This window comes from Boleophthalmus pectinirostris, unplaced genomic scaffold (genome assembly GCF_026225935.1).
Source record: "Boleophthalmus pectinirostris isolate CB_2022bp ecotype Guang Dong unplaced genomic scaffold, ASM2622593v1 HiC_scaffold_4, whole genome shotgun sequence".
NCBI classification, from domain to species: domain Eukaryota; kingdom Metazoa; phylum Chordata; class Actinopteri; order Gobiiformes; family Gobiidae; genus Boleophthalmus; species Boleophthalmus pectinirostris.
In genome coordinates, this window is record NW_026571353.1 from 27,460,715 (window position 1) to 27,478,801 (window position 18,087).

General features: G+C 37.5%; 1 protein-coding gene across 1 annotated transcript in view; it reads right to left on the minus strand.

The window, feature by feature from the left end:
• Nucleotides 1-367: 367 nt before the first annotated feature.
• The window catches only part of LOC110167054 (dmX-like protein 1), a 55,218-nt gene continuing 37,498 nt past the window's right edge, over nt 368-18,087 (minus strand). Inside the window, exons 32-37 of the mRNA XM_055161950.1 lie at nt 16,045-16,172; nt 14,276-14,353; nt 12,980-13,071; nt 12,339-12,391; nt 9,649-9,866; nt 368-4,786 (exon numbers count right to left, since the gene is read on the minus strand). Coding sequence (XP_055017925.1) covers nt 4,553-4,786; nt 9,649-9,866; nt 12,339-12,391; nt 12,980-13,071; nt 14,276-14,353; nt 16,045-16,172 — 803 coding nt within the window. The 3' untranslated portion in view covers nt 368-4,552. The remainder of the gene's footprint in view (nt 4,787-9,648; nt 9,867-12,338; nt 12,392-12,979; nt 13,072-14,275; nt 14,354-16,044; nt 16,173-18,087) is intronic.

Sequence of the window (18,087 nt, forward strand, 5' to 3'; positions counted from 1 at the left end):
TTAAATACATTGTTTTAAAGTAGTAACAGCTTATAAACAGGGAACTACATATCCCAGGATTCACTTCAGTGCAAACCACATGAAGAAATATGTTTTTTTTTCTTGAATTTTTGGGATTATGACAGAAACACAAAAATCTTGTCAAGGTATTTTAAAAGCAAGAGTGTCCTTTCTACAGTTATATGAGCCTCTCTAAAATATCACAATAAATATCGTACCATGAGATGCATATCGTGATATCTTACTGAGAGATTTGGATATCCTTACATCCCAAGAGTGCACACAAGAGCAGTGGAAGAAATCTGAAATCCTCACATAAGATTCTGTTTTTGTTTAAACTTGGTGTTGTGGGAATAATTCAAGCAGGTTTTATCAGTTAATAGTTTATTACATTTGTACATGGACTTTATACAATAGATCATTTTACACAAGATCTGAATTATAAAATTAGATTTCACATTTGCAAGAAAAATCTCATCAATTTGGTTCGGAGATTAAGTCGAGTCCGTGAACAGAACTCGCCCAAACAGCTACACACTAAAAGCATTTTGAGAAAACTACTTCCATAAAATGTCTGTATCACGTCTCCTTTGGAGTTATAATAAACGCAATAGTTAAAATGATTTCCAGTTTCTGCAGGTGTGATAAAAACAAAAGCAAAGTGATTCAAGCTCAGATCCTCCAGGAGAAAGTTGAGAAGAAATTGGCAACAAAGAAAAGGCAAAAATGCACTGTGATAAGTTATGTCCTATATTTCTTAAATACATCTGTACAAAGAGATTCTTCATATTGGATGGATTAATTACATTTGGAAACACTCAATTTTACACTTGTCCTAATACACTGTAATTACCTGTTTAAATGTACCTGTATTAAGATATTGGTAACACTTTAGCTGTTCATATGAGGTCACTAATCTAGTTAATAGTAAAATGCATAATAAGTGCTTAATTCCATCTTTGTTCATCTTTATAAAGTAGTTTCATTGCATTTTCTCTAAGGCCGTATTTTGCAATTACTAACCCATTAAATATTTTCTTTCCATTACAGCAGTGGAGATTACAGTAGATGTTTTGTGCAGTCACTGAAATCTTAATAGGCATTAATAAACATTTGATTAATACCACCTAATAGCTAAGTAACAGCTAATAAGCACCAATTACCACTTAGTTAGTCATTAATATGTGGTCCCTAAACTAAAGTGTTACCAAGATATTTTCTGATCTACATTATAATGCAGTTTCTTCTTCAAAAACACTTTCATTCACGCATATTTAACACACAAATCCTGCATTTCTAGACTGTGTTTCTAGAGTTCTTATCAGTCTAACTCAGGGGTGGGCAAACTTTTTGACTCGTGGGCCACAAAGGGTTCTAAAATTTGACAGACCAGGAGCAGATGGATGGAGTTTTTTGGTAATCCACCTCATTAGAGAAAAAAATAACAATTGATATGTAGAAAATATATCCCATGTTATTGAAATATCCCATAATTGAAAATCATTACAACAAAATATCTGTCTTTCAAGTCCCACGGTATTTACTATTAACTGAAAACACTGAAAATTATGATTATTATTCAAGTTTGGTGGGCCAGATTAAAAAAGATTCAAGGGCTCCATACAACTCCATACACCTTCACTACAATTCATTCATCTCATTTGGATTATTTTAGCCCTGGAACTGCCAATCTCTACTAAACAAATGGTAAAAAATCGAGGTTAACTTTTTAAAATTACCATTTCATGAGCATTTTGAGCTTTGGAGATGTAGACAGACTAATAATAAACACTCAAACATGCGTGAATGAAACAAAACAACATCTCCAGGTCTGTTTTTAACAAAGAAACGACAGAAAATATCATAATATGAGCTCTATAATCAGGTATAGTACAATGTTTTAGTAGTGTAGTGTAAAATAAGGTGAGCCCCAAATTTTTATAGTTAGAATAATAATGCAGCTATAGAAAGTGAAGTTTATGGATCTGTCTACACTTAACTGCCGTTTATCAGCTTCATAAAATCGCCGCGTCGTCCTCCCTGAATTTAAACTAACTATAAAACAAAGTCCTAAGTCTTTCTCAACAACATCTCAACATTATACGGGCAGTTGGCAGTTAGCGTCGCAAAATAGCAAACTTTTATAATTTATCTTTAGCATCATTACACCACCTGCTGCATCTGCGTACGAGCGCTTTCGAAATAAAACGACAAATAAGGAAGGCAAATTAAACTTTTCAAGGCGGTTTGAAAAAAAAAATGGTCCTTGAATTAAAGCAATAAAAAGTGCCACGTTGTTTTTGCGCAAATAAAAACTCACAAAAATTAAAACACTGCCATTGTTCGAAGCAAAAAAAAATAAATCTGCTACATTTTCTAAGCACAAAAATCCACCTAGTAGTTTTACACATTGCTTTTTAAAATTAAAGCCAGCCTGTGCAACTAGTTAACCTTAGAGAAACCACTATACTGTGCAGTAATAGAAGTAATTTAAGGAGTAAGGACACTTATCATATTATTTACGGGTACCATATAGGCAGAATTAACACATATTTACTACTACTGTATAGATATATATATACTAATCTGAATACCAAATACTTAGCCTACCTGTAGTACGTATTTTTTTTTAATCTATGTGCAAATATAGAGACATGGCGCATCTAGAATCGTATCAGCAAAACTAGATGTGTTATTTGAAGACGTAAAAATCAACACATCGAATAGCCTAAAAGCTAATATATAAAATGGCTCTATAGTTTTCAGTTTTGATCGTTACAAAAAGTGGTCCTCCGCTGGCTAATTAGTCCCGGAGCACCAGAATGGGACAGTTGTTTGAACAGATACGATGTGCGTCGTACTCCGAACTTACTACTTTGTATTAGTAGGTTGCGTTCACGGCATTTGGAAATTTGATAATCATTTCAGACGAACGATTCACGATTTACGCAAGAAATAACCAAACTGAGATGCATTTTGTTAGGAATTTGGTTCACAAAATTTGCCATATTAATTTCAGTGTGCAACTTTTCTGATCAGGGTTCGCTCCCTGCTCTGAGGAGATGTTATTGCTTTGCTTGGAATGTTCCGTAGTATGGCATTAAACTAATCTAGCTTGGATTTATTCTATTACTTACGTTGTCGTCCAAAAAAATAACCCAAAAAAACGCATTTGTACAGAGAACGGATCTGACCCAGCATCACATCACATTGTACATTTAAAGCCATACTGTGAAACATTCTAGACAAATAACATCACCATGGAGACAAGCATAAAAGAGAAGACGCTGACGTTTAAGATAGTTTTTGTTTCATGAGGATAGGACTAGTAAGTGCAGAGATATTAACCATAAACCAGGTCGAAACTTTTTAATTTTTGACACTTAAAACGCAAAATTAACCCTCGAATTAACTCTGAACCCTGAAGCTTTTTAATTAATCTCAAAAACGTTATGTCCCGTGAACGCAACCTACAGCGAGTGGTGCGAGCGAGAGGTTTTGTTTTAGGGTTTCTTTCAACACTGCAAAAAAGGGGGAAGTGATGGAGGAGAGCTGTACCCAAGACAACGGTAGTTTAGTTTTTCACGTGTTACTATTGCATGTGCAAAAAGGCAGTCTTCTTCTTCAATAGATTTCTGTGCTCTTCGTCCGTACCCTGTGACGCCTCGGTCAAAAACGAGAATGACGGAGGTTTCAGTTTCACATTACTGCAAAAGTCAAAGTCTGTGTACACTGTAAAAAAGGAATATATGGCGTTAAAATGACTTGTATTCAAAATATAATCTGTACTTTTATGAGTACTTTGTCTTTGAATTAATTATAAGAGAGATTACTGAACCTTTTCCATGACATTTCTGTTTGGAATCAAGATCTTTTTGTTATTTTGTTAATATTAAATACATCTGTCAATAGGGTAAACTACATCAGTGAGGGGAACTGGTTAAAAAGTTCAACCACCAACCCAAAAATGTAGTACTGTGTCATTGAGCAAGACGCTTCACTCATGTACGAATGTTTTTTTGTGAGTGAATTAAGTTTGAGATCGTTGTTGGAGGGGTTGATGGTGCAGACTCGCTTCTGTCAGTCTAACCCAGAGCAAATGTGACTTCAGAAGTACAAAATAGTACTTTGAGTATCTTTAAAGGTGTTATATTCTTACCCCATTGTAGGGTTGTAAAAAAACGGTACCTAGAAGCAAATTAAAACTAAAAGTAGAATCAAAAATACATTCTCAATTGAGTGCAAAACCATACAAACATTATTTTGTGTTGAAAACATTAACATTATATTGTCTTAAAACTTAATATTCAGTACTCTATACCGAGTGACTGCAGTACCCCATTAGCAGATACTTTTGATTTTAAACAAACTAAATGTATCAAAACAAGCTTAATACAATTAACAAGGTCGATCTAAACTAGTCAAAACTACTCAGAGCATTAATATTAAGAATTCAAGTCATTTCAATGCATCTAGAGAATCTTTTTGACAGTGTATCTTGTGTCTTTAGTCTCTCTTCATCATTGCAGTGTCCAAAAATGTGCACTATAGCTTAAATGATATACTTGACGTCACTCTTGAGGTTGCAGTGGTTATTGTTGATGACGTTGAAGCGGTTGGGGAGGAGCCTAAGCTTCATGGTCCCGTCGGCGCCGCAGGAGAAGATGTGATTGGCCGGTCCCACCTCGATCTGCATGACCCCCGTTCCGAGGTTACGGAAGAGGGATTGGCGCGCGTGTTCATTTGGGAAGGTGTAGAGCAGCGTCTGTGTGCTCAGACTCCACACCTGAGGACAAAACAGAATACAAAGAGAATTAGGCCTGTCTCGATAACAACTATTCGACTTTTTAGAGTTTTTAACCATGTCATAGTTGTATTTGGAGTGATTTGTGCACGTTTGAGTCATCTTTCATTTTCAAGATGCCATATTGCCGATCAACCCGTTTTCACTGGCTTACACGCACTGCTCTGTACTTAATTTGTTCTCCAATTTTACTTTTTTAATTGGTGACACACGTAGGATCCGGCAGCGTTGTGTAGTCATTTTGGTACAAATGAAAAAATCTGTTGCTCACTAGCGTGAGCACTGGTCACCAGTTTTCAGTTTTCAGTGTTCAGTTTTCTTTTAGATCAATATTGTGATTTAAATGTGCAAATTATAACAATGATTCATGGGTGTCATAGATTTATAGCTATACAGCAGACACAAGCACAATCCATCTTCTTTAATACAGTTGGAGTAACCTGCCAACTGTCTACAGCAGAATTGACAGACAGAGCCAATCAAATCTAAGTACTTTGCAGTGAAGGAGAGTGAGGGAAATTACAATAGGAAAAGTAGTAAGAGTAAAGCTACTTCAAAATAATATTACTCAAGTAGAAGTACAAAGTATTGGTCCAAGAAACGACTGAAGTAGACGTAAAAAGTATTTGGGAAAACTCCTCCAGTAAGAGTAACTTAAAGAGTAACTGTCGAGATGTAACATCTGATTTATGATTTTAAGTTCATGTAATTTGAAGGCTCATGACCAAACCTATACCTATGGTCATGAGCTTTGGTTAATGACCAAAAGGACAAGGTCGCGGATATAAGCAGCTGAAATGAGTTTCCTCTGCAGGGTGGCTGGGCGCTCGCTTAGAGATAGGGTGAGGAGCTCAGCCACACGGGAGGAGCTCGGAGGAGAGCCACTGTTCCTCCACATTGAGAGGAGCCAGTTGAGGTGGCTCAAGCATCTGTTCTGGATGCCTCCTGGGCGACTCGCTTGAGAGGTGTTCTGGGCATGTCCCACCGGAAGGAGGCCCCAAGGAAGACCCAGGACACACTGGAGGGTTTATGTCTCTGTGCTGGCCTGGGAACACCTTGGGGTACCCCCGGAAGAGCTGGACGAAGTGTCTGGGGTGAGAAAGTCTGGGAGTTCCTGCTTAGACTGCCCGCGACCCGACCCCAGATAAGCAGAAGAAAATGACTGGATGGATGGTAATTTGAAGGACAAAACATTAAATAGTGGGCAAAATCTGATGTTTTTTTTTTTCCACAAAAATTTGAAAAACTACATTATATCAGAAGGAGTGGTGCAAGAAACACAAATGCTCAAATAAATTTATATTGTCAACTTAAAGCTTTCGTCACTTGTAGACTTGCTCAAAATGGAAAGAAGAACCAAAGCTTTTACTCAAGTAAGAGTACTATTACTTCAATTAAAATATTACTCAAGTAGGAGTAAAGCTTTGCTGCTAGAAGAGAAAATAAAATTTCTTAAAAATAAAAAAAAACACAAGTAGATGTAACTGAGTACTACCCACCTGTGATAATGAGGCAAACAACGGCAGGGCAGTTTCAGCGGAGTTATTTAGCTCAGTGCATTATAAATCCTATTGTCTCAGACCAGTAGCATCAAATTGAACGTGATGTCTGGAGTTGAAAAGTCTTGATTAAAACACAGCGTCCAAATAATTACCTTTGAAACCTTTTTTCCCTTGTTAATATTGGGTATTGATTTTTTGACAATCCCAGGATCAAGTGGCACTGACAAAACCACCTCAAAACTTCTGCAAAGAACAAAATATTCTGTCTTTTTGGAGATTAGACTTCTACAAACATGTTCTGAAATGCATGTGATTCTCGTATTTACATAAATAGCTCATAATTCAGTGTTCTCTCAAATGGTAATATTCCTGGACACTTTTACAATGCACTGTGAACTGAATCCTACTTTTAAAGAAATAAATCACAGTACTTTTTTCCCAAAATAAAAATAATTTGTTGAACCTTTATTTTAGACCCTTACAAACAGGTTCTGAAATGCATGTGATGCTTCTATTAGTTGATCATATTTTAGTTTTCTCAAATGTTAAGGCGCCTGGAGTTGTTTAATGTGCTATCAGAATAGAATCCTACTATTATTATTTTTTAGATTCTTTACTTTTAATATTTAACTTAACAAAAAAGACAAATAAGAGACAAAAAATAAGAAAGAAATAAAGTAAAATAAAACAAAACCCTCTCACTCCCTGCCCTTCTCTCCACACTCTTGAACACAAAATTTTAACCGTCACTTACATCCAATCCAGCCAAAATGTCCAAAAAGAATTTGACTATTTAAACATTTATCACAAATCTAATCACACAATAACACAAATTTTTTTCCCCAAAATTGTGTAGCCATTTTGCAGTGGAATTTTTCACCAAACACAGTCCCACTGAAACTCTGCTGCCTGAATTCAAAGCAGACACTTTAGCCACAAATTAACCACCATGAAATAACATCAGGGACTGTTTCTTTGAGTTCGAGTTCGAGTTATGAAGTCATTTAAAAGGCACAAAAACAGGAAACAAACAGGAAATGTACAGGAAGCAGAGAGGGACCCGGAGTTCTGCAAGCTCATTGTTTGATTCTCATTCAGAGCTGTGCACATTATTATTTGATAAGACCTTTCTGTACACTGCAGCTAATCTCTCACTACCATACACCACTTTGAAAGCTCGTGAATGTGCCCTGGACCTGTGTTTGGGGTTTCTGTTGTACAATTATTGACTTGAATCGTTGCAAAATCCCTGCTTCATAAACAAGGTACAATGCTTTTTTTTTTTTTGATGTCCTGGAGTGACTGAATTGCATGATGATTTTGATAATGGATGATGATTTTAAAGGACACCTGTTATGCAGAATCAACTTTTCAGAGCTTTTAAATCATGTTATAGCTGTTCTCCCTTCTTATTTACCCTTTGGAAGTTGTATTAGGAGTGATTCATGCATGCTTGAGTAATCTTTGATCATTTATTTTCAATATGCCATATTGCCGATCATGCCCTGTGTACGCAGCCACCGGCATACACCCACTGTGACATACTGACTTCACTCTGCAGCTTCATTTTGTTCATCAGTGATATGTGTAACATTCAGCAGCGTAGTGTAGTTATTTCGGTACAAATGAAAACAAAAAATATCAGCTATGTGCCTTGGAAGGACACAGCTTTAATAAACCTAATATTTAGTTTCAAACGTGGTATCAGTGTTTCTTTTGAGTGTGTATCATTTTATTAAATCATCCTATCCCAATATATGAAGCAAAGCGGTTATGTCAGCTTGTTTGAGTGTAAAGTGCGTGCTGCCCTGAACTGACACAGCCTGTTTGCACTGATTCCAAAGGAGACATGAAATACTCGCCGTGTGTGTTGCACATACACAAACCTCTCGCTACTTTCCTTTAGGGCGGACGAGAAGCATATGTTAATCCACATCTCCACTTCAGACAGGGCAGAAGGGAAGTCACATAAAAACGCTTACTTTTTTTGTTTAGACAGCGCCTGGAATGGGTGTCTGCGCGGATGCTTGAGTGTCTGCAGAGGGCGGCTTTCTGTGGCGTGCGCGGTATGAATCATTTAACGATGAACCCCAACAAATCTGTAACATTGACTCTGTTCGTGATGATGTTTACAGCGAGGTCAGCTCCCATTGGGCACTGCATCTTTCTCAAGCGGCCGTCTGCGGACTATTTCTTTAGTCAAGTGGTTTTAAATGACTCTTGCGATTTAAAATGTGTAAATAGTAACATAATGATCCACAGGTGGCATACATTTTAACTATATAAACAAGCTCAAGCACAAAATCTGATCTTTAAGGTGCTGAGAGAACTGGGTGTGAATGATACAGAATTGTTATGATTGTCCAGTTATTGTAAAGACATTTTCTTTGTATGTTCGATTTTATGAACGAACATCTGATTAAGTTCAAAGTTCACATTTTAAACATTTAAAAAATTGTACAAAAAGACTAAAATACGAGCTGACCAACTAATACAGATTAGTACAGATCTAAACTACAGGGTTAGCACTTTTTATGCAGAATAAGACAGGATATTATGTTGTTTGAGGAGGAAATGATGGTGCTTTGAAAATTGCAGCCCATTCAAATTACAAATTCGATTTTGAGTGCAAATTAACTAAAAGTTCTAGGATTTAGTTTTATCAGCCACTACACCAGGTAGACACACTACACTAAAGCAAGAAAAAATTGATGGTCTGAATCTGTACAAGCTTTTCAGTTTTGTAATTTTTCAGAAAACACTACACTACACATTATTTTCCACATACTTTGACAGTACTCCCTATATCCAGGAAGTCAACTGAACAAAGCCTTAAAGCTATACAAGTCCATTACATATACATACATATTATTATTATGTACATAGCACTGCTGTGTACAAGAAGCTTACTAGAGATCTTCTACCAGTATGTGATGGCCAGCACCCTGTTCCTCACTCTGGTCTGCTACGGGTTTGGCACCAGTAAAAGGGACATGGATGGATTGAAAAACTGATCCGTAAAGTTCGTCATGTGATCGGCTGTGAGCTAGAGATATTTGTCAAAGTGAAGGAGGACACTGGACAAACTGCTCTCCATCATGGACACTCCTGCTCAAACACAGCACCAGACTATAGAGAGACAGATAATACTCCCTACAACAGTACAACGACTCACCCACTGCACCAGACTATAGAGGGACAGAGGAGCTCATTCTCCAACAGACTCCTACAGCTCAAACAGTGAGAGATACAGGACTACACTCATACCATACTACTCACCACTCACCCTTATGTAACAGATAATAGTCCTTACAACAATTATTATAATTATCACTACCATACCTTGATGTTTCCTTCAGAGGATCCACTGATGAAGCAGTCCTCGGTGGGGTCCAGGGCGAGCGCTTTGACCGGGGAGTCGTGGGCCTGGAAGCTCTGTCTCTGGTGTCGGTGGGAGAGCTCCAGGACACTGACCCAGCCCCTCCTCCCACCCGTGATGAGCAGCTGCTGCCGAGGGGCCATACACAGGACCGTCGCACCGGAGTCATGGCAACAGAACGCTATAGCAACACATGAAGAAGAGACAGACTGTAAGGCAAAGGAAATTTATCAAGATATGGGGTCCGCCGCCTATTCCGACATCCCTTCATTACGACATGCCTCTATTTAGACACTTTTTATTATTGCTATTCCAACATGTCATATTTGACGTCATATTTGACTAATGAAGCAAAAAGGGCCCATGCAGCCTCCGTTTTACATTACATTACATTTTACGGAAGGCTGGCCAATGCTCTTTTTAAAATGCATGTTTGTTTCATATGGTGATCAGGACATTTTCCTACTGTTTGATATCCTCTGTGGTCGAAGTATTCTCTGATCAAGCGCTTTGTAATGGCCCAAGAATCTTATGATATATGGAAACACAAAGTAAAATAGGCTATCACGTTAGTCGGAATAGCGGGACGCTTGAGAAATAATGCTTTTGCTGCTACTCCGACAATTAGACGTCAATATCTAAATAACGGCATGTCAAAATAGCAGCATGTAACCTCAAGATATTTTTCCGTATATTGTCCGATATCGATTTTCGGTCTTTTCAAAACAAACATGGCTTTTAGTATTGATGTTATGAACGCAAAAATACAAGCAAGAGAACGTTATAGCGACACATAAAGAGGAAGCGTAAGAAAATGTATCAAGATATTTTTCCTCATATTTGTCAGTCTCGATTTTCTATTTGATTTTTATTTAAGCAAACATGGCTTCAAGTATTAATTTTATGAACGCAACGATACAGGTGTTTAATCTATGCCGTTTAACACAAAAAAATAACAAAATTTTTTCTCCCAAGTCTGAACTCTGCTTCAAAACACATGCTTTTACTTGGATTGGGTGTTACTCTTCATTCGAAAATTCAACAAAAAACATAACAAAGACAAAAAGATATCACCTGTTGGAGTTTCAATTAAGTCAGTTCTTTCTGGTCTGTGCTAAAACAAAGCTCAGATTTAAGTCTAACAGAACTTCAAGCAGAGCAGTGCCTATGGTTAGCATCACATTGATTGATTAAGTACTAACTTACTGGGCCTATCCACAATAAACAAAAACCGGCACAAAGTTCAACATCTTCTGTGAGAATAAAGAAAATAAAAGTGCATTTATTTTATCACAATATTGTTGGAAACCGGTTCCATTATTCAACTGCAAAAGCGTGATTGTTGCCAGTTGAAAAAACTTGAAACCATAAGATTAATATTGCAGGATGGTGAACCCAATCCCAAACTAATAATAAGGTTCAATGTTTGTGGATTCTGGTTTTGGATATTTCTTTAAAAAAATAGTAACTCTCCCGTAGAGTTTCACTGGCCCTTGAATGAACACAACCTCTACAAATAAGACAGACTTTTAATCAGAGCCATTTAACAGAAAACATAGCACTTATTATTCCCCCAAAGTCTGAACTCTGCTCCAAACCAAATACTTTTACGGAGGATTGGCTGCGGGCCTCTTGATTAAAAAGCCCTAAGCTGATCACTGATGATTTGAAATGATTGGACCTCAATTTGATTAAAATTCAATCACATTTTTACAACAATTTTCAGTCAGGACTCATTTACTCAAATACTACGTTATAAGTTATCCAAAATACCCTCTGTACACTTCTTTGTGTGTAAGAAATTTAAACTTGTCTCTGTTTTTCAGATATATATGTCCCAAAATATTTTTCCATATGAATGACACAAACATTGGAGCGACAGTGGCTTGGTGGTTAGAGCAGTGGTTGAAGGTCGGAGGATCCCACTTGGACTAAATTCTGTTATTGTGTACTTATTTAAGAGTGAATGTGTGTGAATGAAAGCAATGGTCAGAGGGGCCAGTAGTGCAAATTGGCCCATCAGTGTGCCTCAGGACAGCTGTGGCTACAATACCAGCTGACCACCAGTGTGAAGTGAATGAATAATAACTACAGTGTGGCGCTCTGAGGGGCTTTGTCGAGCCTGTAAAGTGTATTACAAGTCTAAGGTATTATTGTTATTGCATACAAGTTTTTTTCTCATTCTCAGTATATGGACAGTCCTCACGTGAAAGCTCAGAACCTCCAGAATCTCACTAAACTGCAGAAGCTACACGAGCACTAATTCATGATTGATCTGAATGGGCTCTACCTAAACCCCAGAACCTTCAGCCAGTCCTTTTGGGTTTAAACCAACTGGATTTCAGCGCTGAAACTGGGAACTCAAATGGACTCTGGCTGGATAATTTCCTTGGGAACCAAAAGACCAGATTGTAGCATAAACAAATCAGTCTTCATGTCTAATGTTTTTTCCAATTAGGAATAAATCAGAATTACAATTGTACAATAAGAGCTAGTTTTAATTTGAACATGTTCAGATCAAAATCATACTTAGAGTTCCTTTAAGTTTAAACATTCAAACTCATTCTTAACATTCTGGGGTTTAGACGAATTTCACACCACTACAAGAAAATGATTACATCCCCTCTGAGCAATGTTTGTAATAGATCCTCACCATGTACGAGGCTGTTGGCGGGCGGGACCAGAGTGTCCCATACACACACATTCCTGTAGAGACAGAGGAGACAGAGGATTAACACATGAAGTCCTCTCTTTCACCTGTGAGCGGAGGCTGCAGTTCAGTGGAGCGGAGATGTCCAATTAGAAAAGACTGGCCTCAGGTGAACACAGAACAGTGTCTATGTAGGAATAAAGCTGGATATCATAGGATTCTAATGAGTCAGTACAATATACGGCTTAGCTGGCCGGTCAGAACTACACACTTTGACAAAACTTTACAAAAATTAGTGGATCTGCAGCCATATCCTGTATCCCAATTTCAGAGGGCATGATTGCCAGGCGGATTAACCAATTGAACCAGTTAAATCAACTCTTAATGGTCAGATTGTGTCAAAATGAAGCTGAAATTAAAGTCAACATGGGTAACAGAGCTTCTGACAGAGCAGTGCCTACAGTTAGCTTCCCACCCGCAGGAAATGTTGCTGACATCAGTTGCACAGAATAAATACCGTAAAGCAGCATTCTTCCCAAAAATGTGACTACAATTGAACATACTATTTTAGAAGTCTGCAGTAACAAAGCAGTATTATCAAATGACAGTGTGTGAGAATATAGATATAGTGTAGGAGTGTGTACCTGTTGTCTGTGGAAAGTCCAGCTGTAGCGATTAGCGACGAGGAGCTTACGAAGACAAAGTCGTTAGCTGTTTTGTTGTGGCATTGTAGAGTCTGGAGCAAAGAGAGAAAAATGTAGTTATGCTGGCAAGTTAAAATATATTTCGCAACATTTTCTATCTGTGTTCTTAGATATAAAGTACACAAGATGAAGTCATTTTACTAACAATTGGATTTTCCCACACAAAAACTGTTTATGTGATTGTACTACTTGTTTATGTTATGTCATTATCAAATCAGAAAGCAGAATGAGCTCCTCCTCACTTTGGGTTGCCAGATTCTCTGACTGTCACAGTTCATTTAACCGATCCAAACTTTCAATTTTATTTTGTCTTATTAAAAAGTAATAATAAAATGGATTTCAATATTGATTTCCAGAACATAAAAAAGACAGACTTTTAATCAGTCCAATTTTTTCCTCTTAAGTCTGAACTATGCTCAAAACCACATGTTTTTACTGGCAGAGGTTTGGCTCTGTACCTCCACATTAAAATTTAAAGGTCCTACATGACACAAATTGACTCTTGTGAGCTTTAAGCCATGTTACAGTGTTGTTACCTCATCAAAAACATACCTGGAGTTGTGTTTTGCTTCATTCACACATGTTTAAGTAATTTTTTATTCGTCTGTCTGCATCTCCAAAACTTAAAATGCTCCGTTCCACATTATGATATCACGAAGCTGTAGTTTTCGGATAAAATTTTACCTTTTCTTTAGTAGAGATCAGAAACTCCGAGGCGGAAATCATCCAAATAATTCTAGTGAAGCTGTATGGCGTTTAAGGAGCACTTCCTGTATTACCACATGACATCACAAGGTGGAACAAAGTGTTTTCAGTTTGAGAGAAGAACTCTAGAGCCTAAATATTCAGGCTTTTGTGTGTTAAACATGTGTGAATGAAACAAAACACAACTCCAGCTGTGTTTATGATGAGGAAACATTATAACATAAATCAGATCGGGGCCTTTAAATGTGATTAATTACACAGCCGTAATTTCACTTCAAATCCTCAGGGACTCTAAGATTTCATGTGCCCTCACTATATAACCGCTAATCACATCTACGTAAGATTCAACTGTGATTGTATTGGTGATTCAAAACCAGGAGAAGCTCATGTTAGGATCTATTATAGAAGGAAAAGTGACACTAACAGAAAGGAAAGATGAGCAAAGCAGATAGAATGGATGGAAAATGGAATGAATGGAAAAAACAAAATGAGTTTTAGTCAGAAAATATTGTAGAAAAACTATTTATTCACCAGATATGGCTTGGGCGCCGCTCCACTGGTGTTAGTTTGCCACAGGCTCAAACCGCCATCCGCATCCACAATACCAAACTGTAACAGAGAAGCAAATAGTCAGTCAGTTTAATAAAAGTAAAAGTTCTTATGAAACTATTGCGAAATCTAATGTTCTTTTGTATCCAAGTGAAATAACATATAGCGGCATCATTATTGAAGGACTAGACACTGAAAGCTGAACTACATCACTTTTCCAGTCCCTCTCTCCATGGAGATGTTATTGCTTTGACTGGAATGTTCCACAATATAATGGCATACAAGAAGTATCTAGCAAATACTCAAATACAAGTGCTTTTATTGTAACTTGAAACTAATGCCTGGTGATGTTTCTGCTTGTCTTTGTGGAGATAGGTGACATTAATGCCATACTGTGGAACATTCCAGACAGATCAATTATATTTCTGTAGAGACAGACAAGTGATGGTGTGGCATAATAATTGCATCACATAAGAAATAATACAATACTATTACATCTAAAGGCACAGTATGACGCTTTTCTGATGCTGATGGGGGGAGAGGTCTGTTTCCATGGAGATGCTATTGCTTTGCCTGGAATGCTTCACAGTATTGCACGAAAGTATTCAACCTTGCATCTAGTCAAGGTTTCATAGGCAATGTAGGTGTTTTTATTGCTCAAAAATGCCTTGGAAAAGCATGTCACTCCACAGATCTGACATTTGTGTGGTGACATTACCGGCTTGTGTGCATGGATGTAGACAAATTTACCGTATTTTCGGATTATAAGGCGCAATATCAATAATGTTGAATTCTCTTGTCCATTTTCATACATAAGGCGCACTGGATTATAAGACGCATTAAGCAAAACAAACGGATAACACTTGAGACTGATCCCTTAGCCCAGGCGTCCATGATCTATTGACAGATTGTGGCATAATTCGTCCGCAGTTGCCTCATTGTCTCGGTGAATGTGTATTATGAATGTGAATGTGAATGTGGGTGGATAATTTAAGTTTGTTTTTTATTTTCCAACAAGGAGGACTCAAATATACACTGAGTAATAATGTGTTTATTGCAACTTTGCGCACATTTGTTTACGTTTTACAGAAACAAAACTTAAAACCACATGGATGATTTGCATAAAATATAAGCGCAGAAAAAAATGATTTTGACAGATTTTTGAGCGCCGTGTATGACATAAATCATTTCGAGGTCAGTAAGCACAACCAAAATTAACTCATCAGGCACACCGGATTATAAGGTGCACTGTCAATTTTTGAGAAACTTAAAGTCCGAAAATGTCATACTATGAAACATTCCAGATGAAACAGGTCTAACTTTTACTTCAACCTTTGCCTCGTGGACATTTTTTTTTTTTTTTTTTTGCAATATCACATTATTATTGAACAGTTTAAAATACAATCCATCAAAATAGTCTGTGCTGGCCTGTATACCAACCTTGTTGCCTTGGTGACTAAAAGTTTCTATATGCTGTTTATTCAATTACAAGTGTCTTTATTGCTGAAAAATTCCTTGGAAAAACATTAGTTCTCATATTCTCGCCTCTCCATAGATCTGACATGTAACTTTGATGAAACTTAAACTTAAGTCTACATTACTTAGATGTGTTGAAAGTCATACTGAAAAACATAAACTTTTACTTCTTCAGATTTTTTTGTTGTTTTCATTGCAATATCACATTATAATTGATCAGTTTAAAATAAAAACTTCAATCCATCAGAATAGTCTGCGCTGGCCTGTATACAAACCTTGTTGCCTTGGTGACTGAATCGTATGCGAGTGACTCTGGAGTTTCCTGGACTCCGAAAGCAGATAATCTGTTGAGAATGACCCCACTCGAACATCCGCACGCTGCCATCTTGAGCACCAGTTAAATCTGAAAGAAAAACATGAAAACCACTTTACACACAAGTCTCTCGGAGCAGAGCGCAGCCTCGTCCCAACTCCCGGCATGGAGTTTTGGCTTTCTTGGCTCCCAAACTCCATCTGTTGTATAATTGATTGAGGACATGGTTTATTTCACACAGGCTTGGGCAGACCTTATTATAAACCCTTGGGCCCTTTTTCTACCCAAGTAGTTCTCTGCTCCCTCCTCACACTTCGGACTAGCACAAACACAAGCGAATAAGATTGTGTGTGCTCAGGCTTGCCTTAAAACATTGCAACATTAGAACAGGAAGGAACAACTAAACTCCAGAAATACAAATGACAGATTTAAGGGCCTATTTTTTGATCTATGTTACACTGTTATTTCATCATCAAAAACATACCTGGAGTTGTGTTTTGTTTCATTCGCACATGTTTAACACGCAAGCCCTGCATATTTAGGTTGAGTTCTTCTTACAAACTGAAAATGCTCTGTTCCACCTTGTGATGTCATGTGGTAATACAAGAAGTGCTCCACTGTGTTTCAGGGCCTGTTTACACAAGAACGCTTGCGGGTAAAAGCTACAGAATATTTTATCACAAGTGCCTTTCGTTTAGATGGTGACGGTGTTTTTGGAGCTCAAAAATGCAAAAATCTGAAAATCAGCCTCCAGAGTGGAAAAGTTGAATACGCTCCAATGTAGAGTTTCCATCTACACTGCCCAAGACACAAAACTCTGGTCAGATCTGCTCATGTCGTGTACGCGTTTACATCAGATACATCACCACCTAGCGTCACCATCTAGCCGCCTGGCATGCATACCCAATCGAATTCCACACACTTTTGCGTTATGATATGCACGTAGATTTCCTCCCAAAAACGCTTGTCTAAACGTGGAATAAAAAGTGAAGATGTGACACCACTTTTGTGTCTCCTGTTCAGACCGTCATCATATAAACGCAGCCTTAAATTCCATACGCTTTCACTAAAATCATCTGGACGATTTCAGCCCGGGTATTGCCAAACTCTACTAAACAAAATGTAAAAAGTCGTTGTGAACTTGAAAACTATCAGTACGCGACATCACAAGGGGGAAGAGAGCATTTTGAGGTTTGGAGACATAGACAAATAATAAAAAGATTATTCAAACATGTGTGAATCAAACAAAATGACTTTAAATCATGGGAGAAAGCTCCAAATAGGAATCTTTTGCACAGCATCCCCTCATTCACAGAGACATGCAAAACTGTCTTTTAACCATGTTATGATGGTTTCCCTTTATCATAAACATAAAGTGAATGATTTGTGCATGTTTGAATAATCTTGTATTGTTCTGCATTCAAGACTTGAGTGATAAGAAAGTTTCTGTTTTTGCGATTATAATTTTATTTCCTGATTGGAAATGGGCAGCAGATGTACAGAGGTAAACATTCCATAATTGTTATTTGGCAACCATAATGTACGCAAAGGCCCTGAGCGATACACACATGGAAACAAGCTTGTCTAATTTCCACAATAATTCTTGTTTGGCAAACGATAACACCTTTGTTTTATGAAATTAAGGTTTCAATTGGAAAAATATGTTTCTTGGTTGTAAATTATGCCAGTCTTTTTAGATATCCTGGTTCTGTTTCTCCCTCTTCATGTGTTATTCATGGGCTTCAGCTTCCTGTTTATAGACACCACACTGAGGACCTTATTACTGTGTTTGTTAATAGCTGTGGAAATGGTGCTCATTTTATCATGACCTTGAATTAGTCCCCTGGATAACCTTTTCAACTATTCTTTACAAACTGCCACTTGATTGGTGCAAAACTATAATCAGTACCTACCAGGTAACAATTAGAAAAAGATGAAAACCAGTCATATGCACCTAAGCGTCTAGGGTTTAAGGTAAGGTTGCACAATCCCCAAATGTAAATAT